At 34.1% G+C, this 17,311-nt stretch overlaps 1 protein-coding gene across 2 annotated transcripts in view; it reads right to left on the bottom strand.

Moving 5' to 3' along the window:
• LOC145686184 (pancreatic lipase-related protein 2-like) overlaps nucleotides 1-17,311 on the bottom strand; it is an 85,170-nt gene that overhangs the window by 43,636 nt on the left and 24,223 nt on the right. For both annotated transcript variants that reach the window (XM_081759208.1, XM_081759207.1), the window contains exon 2: nucleotides 3,961-4,072. In XM_081759208.1, coding sequence (XP_081615334.1) covers nucleotides 3,961-4,072 — 112 coding nt within the window. The remainder of the gene's footprint in view (nucleotides 1-3,960; nucleotides 4,073-17,311) is intronic.

Below are 17,311 nucleotides of genomic sequence, written 5' to 3' on the forward strand. Positions count from 1 at the left end.
AGAAACTTAGTCAGAATTGGATAAGTTCAGTAAATCTTTATGATATATAATGTAAGTTCAAACCCCAAGGTTGATTATTTTCTCTTTAAAAAGAAAAATCAGATGAATGACAAAAACAATCTAATGTAAATAACAAGATTCTTCAATAAAAGTTTATTTGAAGGCAGAAAATGTTCTGAGAGTACTTAAAAGCATCTGAATTGTCGGATATCCAAATAAACTGTTATTTATGCATTACACTGGTTCGTTGTCTTCTCTGTAGATTTTTAGCGTAATATATGACTATTCAACATTGCGTTAGTAGAGAATTACATAAAATTTCATTAACGCAACATTGAATAGATTTCTGAAACTTCAATGATCCTTGTTACTCATAGAATGTGTAACATAGCAAGCAACGTAATGTAACTAATGATAGAGTAACATGTTATTGTTTCAGTAACGACAAATGATAATACATTTCTGAAGTAACAAAACAACTTTATAAAGTAACTTTATTACTTTTTCAAGTTGTGAATTGTATTGAAAGGAAATGGGGTTTCCTCTAGAATAAATGAAGGCTAATTCTCAGAACTTTTTGAGACGAATTTCCAAGGTCTAATTTCTGTGGTTGGGAGTTTAACAGTTAAATGTCATGGACATTTCTTGCTGCTCAAATAGATAAGATTAATGTATAAGATATTTGTACCATGCATGAAATTCTTCTTATTGCAAATAATTAGTCGCCAGTTCACAAATTACGGTCGCCTAATTATTCTTTCACAAATGCGAACCTCTCTTACTCTGAATTCTCATAAGCACACGGAATATATGAGACATTACCCAAAGTTTCCAAGAATTTTAATTTTTCATTCATATCAGAAGTAGTACGAATTCCAATCACTAATTTTTGTTTTTGGTGTGTATTTCAACTGACAGTGTACCAAGTGGCACTCTTATGAGTGTACACAATTCTTAGTTTTTGCTAGTTTCATTACACTGTGTTCTGTTGTGTTCGTCAAATTTGAAATGGCTGATGTAAAGAAGTAAAGGATCTACACTTAAGTTTTGTCTCAAGCTGAAGAAAATTGAAACTAAAACCTACCTAATCCTGAACGAAACTTTCGGTGAACAAACTTCAAATCAAACTAGAATATTTGAGTGGTTTTTAATCATTTCAAAAATGGCCGAGAGTCTGTGAAGAATGACAAACATTCAGATCGATCTTCATCATGCACAATACCGGACACAATCATTGATTTAATGTTACTGCGAACTCGGCGCGCAATTTTCGGTCGCGGAGAGGATGGCATCTTCAATTGCGGTGATAACCGTACTAATTTGTTTGAAGACCATGAGTACACTCACGACTAATTGAAAGTTATGAGTCTGAACAGAGAGTTTGGATCATCCTGAACTGTTGCTTGCTGCTTAGTGCACATCTTGAGCCCGACGGTCACGTCAATCGCCATACAAAAGTTGAGGAAGAAACTTCGCTGGAACTCATATCATATTGAGTTCATTCATTAGAATGTGCTGCAATGTTCGATATGAATCTAAATCTTACAAACATCATGGATTGTCTGCCTTCTATCCTCAAATATCACTTCAAGTACTTTCAAGATCGTTTCCTAAGTCAGTCATTTTGAAATCTAAAACGCAGCACAACACGATGAAAAGAAATAAGCCAAAACCAAGAAACGCGTGTACTCACAACAATGCTATATGAAAAGTGCCATATGGAATACTCACCAAGAGACAACTAGCAACAGGAGTTCGCATTGCGGCTGACCCATTAAAAGTCTCGGAAAGTTTGGAGTTCCTCATATTTGTTTGGACTAATTACTTTTAAAGTAATTCATGTCTGAAGGTAAAGTCGTGTTATTCTGTTCAAAATCTTTTGTCGTCGCGAATTTTGTCGAGGAGTTTGAAGCTTAAAACATATAAAGCGATAATCATGCCTGTTGTTCTGTTTGGTTGCGAAACAAGGTCGCTTACTCTTAGGGAACAACGTAACTGAAAATATTTGAGAATAAAATCCTGAGGCGAACATTCAGACCTAAGGGGAGTGGGAATGTTGAATGGTGTGAACTTCATAACGAGGAACTGCATAATTTATACCGTTTACTAAACATTGTTAGGGCCATCAAGTCTAGGAGGCTTAGGTGGGCAGGTCATGTAGCTAGAATGGAAGAAAGTAGAAACGCTTTCAGTCTTGACTGGAAGACCAATCGGAAAACGACCATTAGGCGCAGATGGGAGGACAATATTAAGATAGATCTCGCAGAAATAGGAATACAAAGCAGAAACTAAATCCAGTTGGTTAAGTACAGAAGTCGATGAAGAGCTTTTGTAAATCCGGCATTGAACCTCCGGGTTCCATATACCATTAAGTGAGTTAGATAAAGGACAAATTGTAGATAATTTAAAGAATCCTTATAATAAGTCCTTGAATAATTTTAGAAAATACATGGTAAGAAGTTTGGGGTGATTTTGTGAAAATTAAAAAAAAAAAAAATAATTTTCTAAAACAAACTATTACAGTTTTTAACTAAGCATGTTTTAACGTAGAGTGTACAATGGGCAGAAGGCTTGGGTGCAATAACTAGTTTTCTTTAATTAATTAGTTTTGTTAATGCAAATATGTCGTTCTCTACAATGGGACATTCTTTCACTTGAGTTTTATATAAAATATTGATAAAAAAACTGAGAGATGTTCTGTTTTTAAAATATTATGTAAATAGCTTATATATAACACATGTTTCTGTAAATTAAATTACCAAATAAAAGTTATTTTTTTATTTTTACATAGAAGTAACAAATAAAAGTGTCACGTGTACACCAGTGAAGTTGCTTGGCTTGTATGGCGTGATATTTTTTCAATTAATATTGAAACTTGAAGTGATAGTAGATCTATAATATTTCCGGTTTCAGTAGAGATTAGAGTGGAGACGGAATATACAGGGTGGCCCAAAAGTATGTATACACCCCTGCACTGATCAAGTGTAACATTCTAGCTTATAGGTTTATTTGCTTCGGCTGTTCCGAGCTTAAGATATAAGTAAAATGACATTAAGAACAAATAATAAAGAAAATAAGTCTATCTGATGTATAACAATAGGAAATGATATAACAAAAGCAATAAGTTGATCAGTATGAGACTGTATACCTACTTTTGGGCCACCCTGTATTTCTTGGGATATTTCTTCTTCGTAATAGATTACAGAAAACCGCTTCTCGCTATCAATTACTATTTTTGCTCTATAGTGGTCAACGTTAAACCGGAAGTGATTGATTTTTGTCACTTCCGTTTTTTTTTGTTGTTTTTTTGTTTTTGTTTAATGTCCCATGCTTATGTTCTTTACATTAAAGAAGACGGATGATTAATGAAAGTGAATGATTGTGAAACTAAATTTTTGAGCTCTCCCACCGGGAATCGAACCCAGGACACCGTTAGCCAATGCGGAATACTTCCGGTTTGAGTAGAATGTTAAGAGAAAAGGTGGTACCTATTCTCAGAACGATAAATCAATTAAAAAAACAACTTTTTCGCTATTTCTTAGTGTTTTTGCTCTAATGGTAGATCCATATTGAAACCGGAAGTTGTAGAGGATTTGTATCACTTCCGTTTTTAATAGAGAGTTAAAGATAAAGATGAAATGCATTCTTTGAGACACTAAAATGAACGGAAGAAACTACTTCTCGCTATCAATTACTGTTTTCGCTTTGTAGTGATCAAGGTCAAAACTGGAAATGATTGATTTCTACCAATTACAACGGGTGGATCAGGTTGATCAAGGAAGCCGTTACCTTCTACATCCTGTCCAAAATTTATGGTGATCCGTCAAGTAGTTCTGGATATTTTGTGTCTGCCAGACGGACATACGGACTGACAGAGTAAATATATAAAGAAGTTTTGATTAGTAAGCCAAACTTCTTAAAAATAAAGTAATGAAGGAAGAGGACATCTATTACACTCACGTGGTATAAAGTTTGAAAACAATATCTTCCTCGTAGTTAATCTTTCTTCCTATGCGGCCACCAACTGGAAGAAGGCTTAAATATGCTCCACCTACTTCACATGGCTTACCACCTGCAATATAAAAATGAATGCATTCAATTATTACACCATCTTAAAGAAAGAATGAAAGCAAACATGGTTAAATAAATAACACTTTAAATACTCCATCCGTGAATTATTTTATTCGAACTGATATTTCAAAGGCAACTGATTACCTATATCATCAGAGTTGCAGTAATTTAGAACGTTGTTGTATAATCAGTCTTTGGTATAATTTTGTTACATTGTAAGAATGTTATTGGATCAAAAGACCCAACATATTTGAATCAAATAATTTATTGTACGCCTTATATCTGGAGAATGACATACAGTGTAGCCAAACCCAAGCTATCACTTAACTCAGTATGATATGCTTATTCCGTAGAAAATACAAAAGCTCGATTTAGGAGCCGTTCAAAAACTTTGTGGGCCCTGATCCAAGATCCAATATATTTCATTCAATTAAAAATTTTCTTGTAGGCCTTGCATCTGGAGAACTAGGTACAAATAATGTAGCCAAACCCAAACTATCACTTACTTAACGCAGTATGATGTGCTTATTCCGTAGAGAATACGAAAACTCGATTTAGGGGCGTTCAAAAATTCTGTTTCCCCTGATCCAATCTTTTGATTCATTTTTTTTATCACTCCTAAAATTCCAAGGATCTTATAAAGTAGAGGATCTGCTCTTACAACAAAATCTTGAAGCCATACGTCACAGTTTCGCCACCCCTACTCTGCCCATTCCGCCCAATAAGATCGCAATGTTTTGAGCCAACAATCATGGCGGAAACGAAAGTAGCCAATCAGACGTGCCGATGCTCGGTTGTTTTTTGGCTTCATTTATTTTATAGGATGAAGATACATATGGACAGATCCTCTATTTTATAAGATCCTTGTAAAATTCTTGTTTTTCAGTGCACAATGTAACAATGAAATATTAATACATCTTTCAGTTCATATATTCCACATAATTTTCACGGAGTTGTTTATAATGCAATAAATTGGATTCATGATATTCCAATCGTGTTTAATTTATTTGAGGACGTTTCGAACGCACTGACTGCATTTATCTTCAGAGTTGTACTAACTAGAGGCCTCGTTGTTCAATTTTGTAGTATAATTTTAATTTTAACATTATTATAATTTTGTATTTCAATATTTAGCAATTAAATATTGTTATACGTTAGAGTCTGATTCAAATTATTATTAACTGTTTTCTTAATATTATTATTATTGCTTCCTTTATTTTTAATGGTAATCCAAATTTCACTTAATTTCAAACCTTCTTCTGTATTCAATTTCTTGTCGTGTAATTTTATTTTTATTCTTTTCTCAATAATCTCTTACATCCATGAGTGAATCTACATATCACCGACGAATTTTCAAACAAAATTTTATGTTTTTCTTATATTACATTAGTGCAACTCTAAAGATAAATGCACTCAGTGGGTTGAAAACATCAGTTAACTAAAATAAATACAGATGAAATATGAAGTCTTATTTATCGAATTATGAAATTATATTATTATTATTATTATTATTATTATTATTATTATTATTATTATTATTATTATTATTATTATTATTATTATTATTATTATTATTTTATTATTATTATTATTATTATTGACACTTCATGTTTCAACTATGGTTTCCAAGGCTAGAAGGAATCTGGGACTCATCAAATGGGTTGCTAGAGATTTTAATGATATTACAACTTGCAAAATTTTATATTGTGCATATGTACGTTCCGATTTGGAATTTGCTTGCTTGATTTGGAACCGTAATCTCATTAGCATTACTCAAGTATTGGAGTCAGTCCAGATTTCCTTCCTGGCCTGGTTAAAATATAAATTTAAACTATACGATATGATCAATAGGGAGATTCTTGCTAAATTGGATTTACTTGCTCTTGAAGTTCGACATAATTTAAGGCAAATTAAATTTATTCATGATATAATACATGCGAAACTGAACTTAATTGAATACTTGTATATTAAAATTCCCTTGTATAAATCTAGGCTTTACCGTTCTATATTGTGCAATAGTAATTTAGTTGGTTCGCCATTATTTATTTGTGTTGACAACATGAACAAAAAGTCACTCAAAATTGATTTCTTTGATTCGAATTTTTCAGTGCTTAGAAAACAGTTTTTGGATTGTTATATTTAATTAAAATACAAATTCAACCTTTGTTTGTATATTGTCTATTGAATTTTCATTTCTTTCTTTTACCTATATGGTTTATATTTGTTCATGTGTTTTATTACCATTTTTTTTAATTTGTTTATTTTTATGATCAACATATGTAAATTCTTAGTAATATTTCCTACTTAATTGAATCTTTACTGAATTGAGGATATGTTTGTAATTTTATTTTATAATTTAGTTTGAATTCAACTCGTGTTAATTTTTTTCTTTTTTCTTTACTTGATTGTGATGATTTCATGTATTTTAATTTCTTTGTTTTGCTTGTATTTTTCTTGTAATATTCTATTGTACATAATCGTATATATGACCATTATGGCTCTGGCTGTGGTCGCAATTATTCATAATAAATAAATAAATAAATAAATAATTATTATTATTATTATTATTATTATTATTATTATTATTATTATTATTATTATTATTATTATTATTATTATTATTATTATTATTATTATTATTATTATTATTATTATTATTGGAGGCTGCGGTGTCTCAGTGGTGGAGCGTTCATCTCTGGTGTATGGATTTTCTCGGAGTTCTTCCGTTTCCTTCCATTTCCTTCATTTCACCATTATCACTATCCACTTCATCATCACCGTCTCCCTTAGCCTCGATACATAATCGTAGAACGTTAAACTAAAAAAATAGTAATAATTACTTTTTCACTTCTTTATTGTAATAAATATGTTCCAAATTCCACTTATTTTAAAAATTATTTTCTATTCAAGGAGCTATCCCTTAATTTTTATTTCTCTTGATTCTCTCATTAACCTTTCATAATCATCCATCATCATAATCATCATAGTAACTACTAGAGGTGTTGAATTAACTATTTGTTGAGCAAGCCATACAATAGATGGTACATAATTATTTCCAGCTGTGGTGCTTCAAAGATTTTGTGAAATATTGCTTACGAGCATGAGTACGCAGAATAATACGAAATTGTTGAAAATTTTCGGCAGAAGGGTATCGATTAATAGCAACCAGTGCCCGGCGATAAGCTTTTGAAGTGAAATCTCAAGCAACACTGAAATTGTCACTAAACCCGATTACAATTTCCATAAGAGAATCAATCATCAGGGGAATAAAACTCATAAACCGAAAATTGGCCAGTCCATTGTTTTAAGGAGTTCGAATCTGATAGCAAACAGGAAGATCTTAAGTAAACCTTTCAGAGGAAAATTTAAAATCACTGTGAGTGGAAAATCCCTGGATTCTTCAAATGAATTGTTGTAACTGAAACAATTTACTTGGTCTAGTAGTCAGCGTTTCATTTCTAAGGGAGGATAATTGATATATCTCCCTCGTGAACATTTTCAGTCACTAGTTTCCAAGACATTCTCCGAGACTCTCCTCCTCCTCCGAGTTTTGTTGCTAAATATAACTAAATTGCATCTGAAGCAACTCCTACAAATAAATTACATTTTATTTTAATAGAAATATAGCTTTATGCACATTTATCAAATTTATATGCATATTAAAAAAAAAAAAGAAAAGCCACATAAAAATCTATAACAAATGAAGACTATTCTTCCACGACAGTGAGAATTGCAGCCACATATTTAGGTTTAAAATACCAAGTGAGAAAATCGTGATATGAAATCTAATACTAAGAAATATGACACATCTTTGATTTCCAGTCACGAATTGAGGTTGCAAGTCGCTGAGAAGTTATTTAGTCTTTAATCGTTGGCGATATATTTATATATATATTTAATATGCATTCTCTGACGAAAAATACCATAGTAAATAACAGTACGTATATTTTGCCTTTACAAGTAGCAGTTATTTATTATTATTATTATTATTATTATTATTATTATTATTATTATTATTATTATTATTATTATTATTATTATTATTATTTAGGGTTGTATTGTACTGACTGAGGATTATCATTTGATGTTTGTAAGTGAATTTCTAGGCAATGCAGCCACTGTCATTCAGGTCTTTCATACTTTTTATTCTAATCCTATTTCAATCTATTCCTTCACTTCCAACTTCTCGATTTCAGTTCTACTTCTAAATCACAGAACCGAGGAAATGACCAGCCTACTCTTGATATATTGCGTAGTATCCCATTTAGCGCTGTTATGTAAACGAATTCGAGCAGAACACGCATACCTGAAAAGTAGGCTATCAAACACAGTCACAAAATAAGTTTTGGAGAGAGGTTGGTGCATTGTTCACATTATTCATTTTGTTATTATTTATGCATTTATCATTATTATGTATTAGAGAGCTATTTAACTCTTCGTAATAGGTATAGTTATATCTAATATATTACAAAGTAAAAGTACAAAGAAAAATACAAAAAATAAAACATAAAGAAAGGAAAACTATAGTGACAAATTAAGTAATTAATATCATATTTTCATTTGTTACATAACACAATAAAGAACAAGCAAAGTATCTCGCTATAAGTGCACAATAAATAAAATGCAATCCACTCGTATAACACTTTATATTTATATTGTATTATAATTATTAATTAAACAGTTGCATAGCGTAGTTCTAGATTTTTTATTGGAAATCAAGATCCCAACAATTTTAATTATATATATATATATATATATATATATATATATATATATATATATATATATATATATATATATATATATATATATATATATATATATATATATATATATAAAAATTTTTAATTCTTTACATTTAACATTTTCTTTTTTTTATTTGTCCATCAACCACTTGCAGCTACACAAGCATTAATGCTCAAATCTAAATATGTTTACATACCTTGTTCTATTTTTTTTATATATATATATAAATTGAAACAATATATTTTTCAAGTTCCAACGAAATCGTGACAATAGTTTTAAATTGACAAATTGCCTGTACGCTAGCGACATCTATTGGGCGTCAGGCATCGCAAGTAGCGACATCTATTGTCATGAATGCTCACTATTAGGAATTAGCGTAAAGGACAGACAGATTGAGTGACTGAGAAGTTTCTCTTTTATAATTAAGATTTGAAATAGCCTACAACCTTCATTGTAAATTCTAAGTCGCAACATTTTTAAACTAGCTGAGCCTGCACTCTCTACACAGTGCATCATTCAGATATGAGCATGAATTTCCTTGTCATTCCTCACAACATCTGTACATGCTCATTTACAAACACAAGTGAAGGACGTTTTGATTTTAAAAAAAATCAGCGAGGAGTGTCAAAGGGGAGATTTTTCGATTATTTTTTTTCAATATCTCGCACCGTTTGCAAGATTTGAGCCTACTTCTGGTTGGAGTTTTTAATTCATGTATAATCAGTGTTTTCTTTCTTCTTGCATGCAGTATCCCAGATAGCAAAAATGACTTGCAACAAACTTGCAGCAGATTTGCAATTCAAGTCTGGCAAATTTGCAGCAGACTTGTGATGCAAGTCTGCAAGTTTGATGCAAGTTTAATGCAAACTTCCTAGTTGACGCTCTTCGAACTTGCAGCACGCTTGTAGTGCAAGTGTATGGTAAGTTTGCAAAGCAAGTTTCTGCAAGGGGTTTACTTGCACAACAAACCTACTGCAAGTGCACAGCAAGTCGACAGCAAGTTAGTGCAAGTTTGACGCAAGTCTCTGCAAGGATACCACTTGCACTGCAAGTCTACAGCAAGTTTGTAGTAAGTCTTCTACAAGTATATACATGCATTGCAAGTCTACAGCAGGTCTTCAGCAAGTGAATGTAGTAAGTCTTCTGCAGGTATATACTTGCATTGCATTGCATGCCTTTCACAAACCGAACATTTACTGTATACGAACAATCACACAGTACATTTTTCTCAACAACTTTGTCAAACAATACACGCTTAAATAAAAAAATATCTCTACATACTGAATACTTACGTAATTATCTTAATTATCCATTTGTTTTAATGCTTCATACACTTTGCACCTACTACAAATGTCGGTCTGGCGGGGATATTTCTAAGATTAGACTTTTGTGCCACCTGTTGGTAGAAACTAGAACTGACACACTTGCTGCAAAGTTACAGCAAGCCTCCGAGACAAGTAAAATCTAGCAAGTGAAAATCAAACTACGACATTTGCGGGTAACTCTTTCAAAACGCCTGCAGCAGGTGTACAGTGCACGGAAAGTCTAGCAAGTTAAAATCAAATATAGTGAAAGACTTGCTGCAAACCAACATGCTATTAGGGATGTGATAAGCAAATACATTATAGACACAATTAATTATAATGCCAGTGAAATATGGTGTTCATTAGACAAAACACTCCAAACAATAAAGATTCATCTTATACTGGAGAAATGGTTATGATTCGTTTTTCATTATAATTTGGCCATGAAACTCCCAAGAGATATACAACCCCTGTACACAACCATGTTATGTTGGAATGTATAACTCAGAGGATATGATGTTTAACTTTTTTAAACATTTCAACACTTCCAGTGTACCCCTAAAAATGTAATAATAAAGAAATAACGGCCACGTTTTTTTAAATATTCAATTAGAACTGAACAATCTACACAAAACTTTTAATCAACCAGCGAAAACGGCACGTTTCTAGCACTTGTGGTTTTCGAGATCTCATTGTCGAAAGGATTGGAGACAAACATGTAAAATTTTCTTTGGATACAAACATATAAACGGTTGCAGTCACCGACCGCTCTCGCGCAACTGTCTCAAGCAACTCTCACAAGCCAGTAGTGTCGGATTTAGGTTTGATGGGGCCCTAAGCTGTTGAAAGGGGCCCTTTGTACGTCAAGCTTTCTTTATCAGCGACAAAATGGTGCCGTTTTTTACGTTTGAATATATGCTATATGCTAAATTATACGTAGACCTAATGGATATCTAAAAGAAAACAAGGACCTATTACAAGTAGGGCTGGGAAACGGGAGCGAGCTCCAGTATAAGCGGGGTTGGATAACAGGGTCCTCGTTACAAATGTGGCTGAAAAATAGAACCCTATTACTTGCTGCATAAAAGCCTAGTACATGACAATACAAAACGCCATTGTTATATGTAGGCTACGTTCTATCTTATTTGCTTTTTCTTGTTATTTGGAAATTACAATAAGTTTTTTCTTGGTCACTCAAGCAAGTGGGGCCCTAAGCTATAGCTTGTTTAGTTTATACGTAAATCCGGCACTGACTGTCAGGTCCATCACTCGAGGAAAAGCATTGCTTTAAATTGTAGCCTTCGTACGGGGACACTGCAGTCGTCAGCGCACAAGGTTGCCAGTGTATCTTGATGCCAATGTATGTATATGAAAAACAAAAAGTGCTGATCACACGAAACATGCACACTTGATCTTTCTGATGGGGGAAATTTTTAACACAATAGAAGATAATAATAATGAAAAACTTATTTTTATGCATACCTTTATTTCGTTTTAATATAAATTTTAATGAATTTTCATTTTACATATGCTGTGAAGAGAGACTTGAATTACTACAAATTCACGATCTTCTCTTGTTGTTTAAAAAGTTACAGAGAATGATGGGTTTGAGTTTTACAATATGCGTTGGTGCAATAATGAAGGAAATTGGTTTTGAATTTTCCTCCGTAATAGAATATTCCAGCACTAAGAATTTCTTTAAAACGAACAAAATAATCTGATTTGTTGAAATTTATCTAGATTGATATTGTGACAAGGTGTTGAGCACATGCACAGGAGGGTTGCGAGGGAAGTGCAGTACACCATAATTACCCGCCTCTTTGCTACTGTCTACTGCAAGTACAACGTTAAACTTTTATTTAGCTTCGACGACTAATGGTTGAAGTCAATAGACTTCCTAAATCAATTATTTGGAGACCGTTTAATTTGACTTCTATTATTATTATTATTATTATTATTATTATTATTATTATTATTATTATTATTATTATTATTATTATTATTATTATTATTATTATTCAATTTTTGCACTTTTATTCGTCTTGCTCACTAAAGTTTCGTTCAAAGTGCGCCTCTCAAAACGTTGCGCCCCTAGACTCGAGCCTAGTGGTAAATTCAACCCTGCCTAGTGGTCTATTATTTTTTGTTCTTTGGGTATTAGTTATTTATATTAATCATAAGATTTTCAACCACTCCTTATACCAAATGAATCACTTCCGGATCTACGTTTATAACCATTATCACGTAACGGGACTTATAATATTACACTCTTAGTATGTCCGTCCTTTACTCCCACGGCAACTCTTAGACAAATGCCAAATTTTTATATTCTGTTTTTGCAATGGATATAGGGAACGATTATGGTATCTTGTCCGAATTCGTTAATGGAGACGATTCATCAACTGGACGTGGTAAAAATCAACCATTTCCGGTTTTAACGTTGCCGTTATAGAACGAAAGCCGTAATAGTAGCGAGAAAGGGTTTTCTCAAATCGATTAAGCGTTCCAAGAATAACTTCCATGTCCATCCTTAATACTGTATTAAAACCGGAAGTGGTAGAAATCCAGTACGACTTCTGGTTTCAATATTAATCTATACAGAGAAAAATCGATAAGAGAGTGAGTTCGATTTCCTTGGAATCGACTTAGCGTTGTAAGAGTAGTTTGCATATTCTCTCTTAACACTTTATTCAATTCGGTAGTGGCAGAAATCAACAATTTCCGGTTTCAGTGTTGATAGTCATAGAGTAAAAGCGGTAATAGATAGCGAAAAGTGTTTTTGTAATCGATTTAGCATTCCAAAAATGATATATATATATATATATATATCCGTAATATTATTAGTCTTACCTTAAAGTTACGGCTAGCTTCTCTTCTGGCGTAATACTTGTTCTGATCATTGTGTCAATCCCCGTAATATATGTCTGTATTAACTCCAGAAGTTCACCAAATGAAGGTTTCGACATACGGAAGTAGTTAAAGAACTTCATTATGTCTGCAAACAGATCACGAAACAAAGTATAATACAGGCCAGTTTGCAATCTCGTTGATAGCATAGGATGCACAGACATTCTTTTTTTCTCTCTACGTTTCTTGTGTTTGAGCAGCAAAATAAGGAGTGCTTGCTTACTATTAACAGTCATTTCTCAAAATGGAATAACTTGAGACGATGGAAATGCTTCTACGAACTATATGATCCGGATAGTGGCCGAATGGACACTGAAATCTCGAACCATGAATGGCTATATGTGTGTTTCTGCGTATTCCGTGTATTTCTGTGTGTTCTGGCAACGCCATTCATAATTTGGGCAATAAAAAAGGGGGGAACAGAAAAGAACTAGAAGCCTCGGTATCTACTGTCGGTTGCCTGTCTTTTCACAAGTAGTGACGCAACTAAGTCACGTCACTCGGTGATAGCATACGAAGTCGACATTAGAACAGTGTTGTGATGGAGCAGCAAATATGTAAAACCGTTGAAACGGGTTACAGGTGAAAGTGAGTGAGTTCTGTGAAGGAGATGTTCTCATAGTTTTTTTTTTCTTTTTTCTAGCATCACTTTTTAAATCCTGTATTAGTAGGTAGTATGAAGTACCTGCGCGAGGCCTTTTCACTATTTGGGACCTTGGAAGCTTTGTATGTCTTCATCGAATGCTCAGCTCAAAGACATGCAGTATTTTAAGACACTCAGAATTCAGTCGACTTGAAGTTCAGGACTCTAAAAAAAATCTCAGTGATACAAGATGGTATTGTTGGTCAGAAACAGTGAACATCAGAACAGAAAAAAATCTATGGTGATTCAAGCTCTTAAGGGTCTTCAGGACAACTCAGAAGATGTCAAGCTTTCTAATCAGGTTAAAGGACTTCCAGTCATCTTACTTCATTTCTTGAATTTGTCTTTTGAGTCCTGTCCTGAATGTCATCAATACATCAATGGCTCGTTCCAACGGCTTGATAGGAATATGAACAATGTTCTAGGAGGTGCTAAGCTCTGACAAACACCGTTCAAAGTCTTAGGTCAGTTGATCACTTCAAGACAACATATGAAAATCCATGGTTGAGTGCGAAAAGCATGGAATTCTACTTCTGCCTTCAAAACTCAAGCGCCACATCAATGTGTGGTATGATAACAACCTCTCAATGGAAAATATCAGTATACGGGAATAGGAATCATGGGCAGCACACCGTACTTAGCTGGATCAAATCCTCGTTGGTACGAAGGAGTGTTTCTCTCGAGGATTCCGTTTTATCCTAGAAGCCTTCCAATAAGTGTTAAGACAATAATCGACGATTGAGAAGATCAGAGAGGTGTTTGCCAGAGGACGAGAACTCTTCCTCTTCTTGAAGGTCAAATTACCTTGAGAAACGACGGACTGTTTTCTGAAGCCAGAACCATTTCTTTATTCGTGGTGTTTCAGATCTGTGCGATAGTTACTCTTTATCCAACAGTAGAGTCAATCAAATCAATTTTGTGCATAAAATTTCAACAACCAGCGTAGAGACAAGTTTCTCGAAGTTTACTTTGACGAAATCAAAACTAAAATCCAGCATGACACAAGATCGTCTCGAGGAATTATTGATGATTTTGTTGGACAAAACTTGTGTAGAAATGTTAATACAGTATTTCAAATTGCATTAATAGATTTGGATCGTTTACCTTTCCTTCTAAACTCAACTGTTAAACTTGGGATTTTTAACACCCACAAACATTTCAGTACAAGTAAAGAAAATGAAATAAATCTTACCAACTACGGAAAATTTAATTGCAAATGGGAACTTTTGGTGTCGTTGGTGGGAAATTTCTCAGAAACCCTATAAATATGATAAGCACCCGTGGCACGCTCATTATAATTATTCTCGGGACTACTTCGGGGTTACTATCAAAATTCGGCACCGGCGGCACAACAGAAAGGTAGATTTTGTCTCCGTAGAGCGTATGATGGGTGGCAATGAGGATTGAAACTATTTAGGGATAATACCTGTAAAATAAAGACACGCTGCATTGGTCCTGTTGTTCCTATTTTTAAATTATGTTTATGAAGATACGTCTTCCCAATCGAAAAATAATCCGGTATTGCTCCCCTCCCCCAACTGTCATATAGCCTTCATTTCTACGTTATTTGAAAGGTAATGTACTGTAGATTTGGAAAATTAATTGAATTTTAACATTAATTTCACTTTGATTATATAATAGTTCGGCAAACAGAAAAAAAAAAACATATATTATAAAATTTCGAAAATGAATGTTTCCAGCCTGGTTATCCCGCTTCTCCGAACCCCCACATACTTCAACACAAACAACACGTATACTTAGTGATTACTTGAGACCTGTGTGACTCATGAAGGGGTGTACGTAGTCTGCAAGCAGTATGCGATACGTCTCGGTCGTCATGGTGGCTTGCTCGAGATCCACTAGACACATGGATGCTCACGTGAATATTCTCCAGAGCATAATTAAGCCTCCGCCAGCTTGTCTCCGTCCCGCAGTACAGGTGTCAAAGAGCTGTTCCCTTGGAACACGACGGATTCGCACCCTCCCATCGTCATGATGAAGAAGGTATCGAAATTCATCAGACAATGCAACGCTCTGCTAATACGCCAAGGTCCAGTGGCAATGGTCACGTGTTCATTTCAGTCGTAGTTGCCGATGTCGTGGTGTTAACATTAGCACATGCATGGGTCGTCGGCTGCGGAGGCCCATCGTTAGGAGTGTTCGGTGCAATGGGTGATCAGACACACTTGTACTTTGCCTAGCATTAAAGTCCGATGTTAGTTCCGCCACAGTTCGCTGCCTGTCCTGTTTTACCAGCCTGCTTAGCCTACGAAGTCCGATATCTGTAATGAGCTGAGAGTTAAATCTTGATCTCGAAAGATCAACTATTAAGTTTATGCTTTCTGTACCTTTCTAAAGTAATAAATGCTGGAATTGGTTTCAAGACTGTTTCAGAGTGAATACTTTCTTCAAAATAATATTAAAAATTATAGAAAGATTTCCGAGACATTTGAGTCGAGTCGAGATTTTTACGAGTAGTCTCGACTCGAAAATTCGAGTCTAGAAATACGTTTGTCTCAACTCGTCTCGAATATTACTAAGTAGACTTGAATCTCGACTCGAATTCGAGTCGAGTAGAGTGGAGATTCGAGACATGTCTTGATTCGTGCGCATCCCTACTAAGAGGATCCAAACGTCTAAAAAAAGAAAAAAGAAAAAAAGAAAGAAATTTTTCGAAGAAATTTTGCGCTTTTTCCCAAATTTTGTCGCTTTCCTGTACTTTATCGGGACATAAATGATATAATGATATTGCATTTGAAAGATTGCATCATTCTGAAGAGAATGGCATACAAATCATAAAATTTGGATGGACTGTACTTGCTCAAGGGAGTTTTAGATCGTAATGTTCCCTATTGATATACAGTATATATATATTTTCTAATTTCAAATATGATTGGGAAATATTTTTCCCACGTCTTTATATACAAGATATCAAACTCATATTTAGCAAAAACATTATCAATAAATAAATGTGTTTTTCAGGGTACAATGTGATTGAGTACTCTTACCTGGAGTCGCTCTGGGGGTATCCAAACTTCAAAAAAGGTATTTGTTCCTGAGAAATTTCGCGATTTCCCCCAAATTTCCCTTTTCTCGTAAGTCATAGTGATATGAGTGATTATGCCGTTAAAAGACTGTTTTATTTTTAAGAGAATGCAGTATTAATCGTTAAATTCGGATGAGTAGTGTTGAAGCAATAGCTATTTTAAAAAAGGCAATACCGTAGCTCAAGGCGGTCATTTTGAATGGCTGCCATTTCGGTGTTCTATACGGATTTCAAAGTAGGTCTTCGGCTCAAATGTTACATTTTGACATAAGCTATGACTACAGAAAGTGGCATATTCCAATCAAAAAGTGCAGTATTTTTTTATGTACCCAACGTAATAGAATGTATCAGTGGAAGAGCAGGAAACTTTAAAATTACAGTAGAGCGTCGATTATCCGAACGTCGGTCAACCGAACGACCGCTTAACCGAACTGTGTACTCGCTCGCACCTGTTACTCTCCCACCCTACCGTCCATCATCCCCCTCACTCCCAAACCAAGTTTCCCACAGTAGTCGCCGCACTGAGCCACCGCTGGCGGAACATTGCTTCTAATGGGGCCTTCATAAGACGCTGCTGACCGGCCAAGCCGCCAG

The sequence above is a fragment of the Thermobia domestica genome, chromosome 5 (assembly GCF_964235325.1).
Source record: "Thermobia domestica chromosome 5, izTheDome1.hap1.1, whole genome shotgun sequence".
In the NCBI taxonomy this organism is placed as follows: Eukaryota; Metazoa; Arthropoda; class Insecta; order Zygentoma; family Lepismatidae; genus Thermobia; species Thermobia domestica.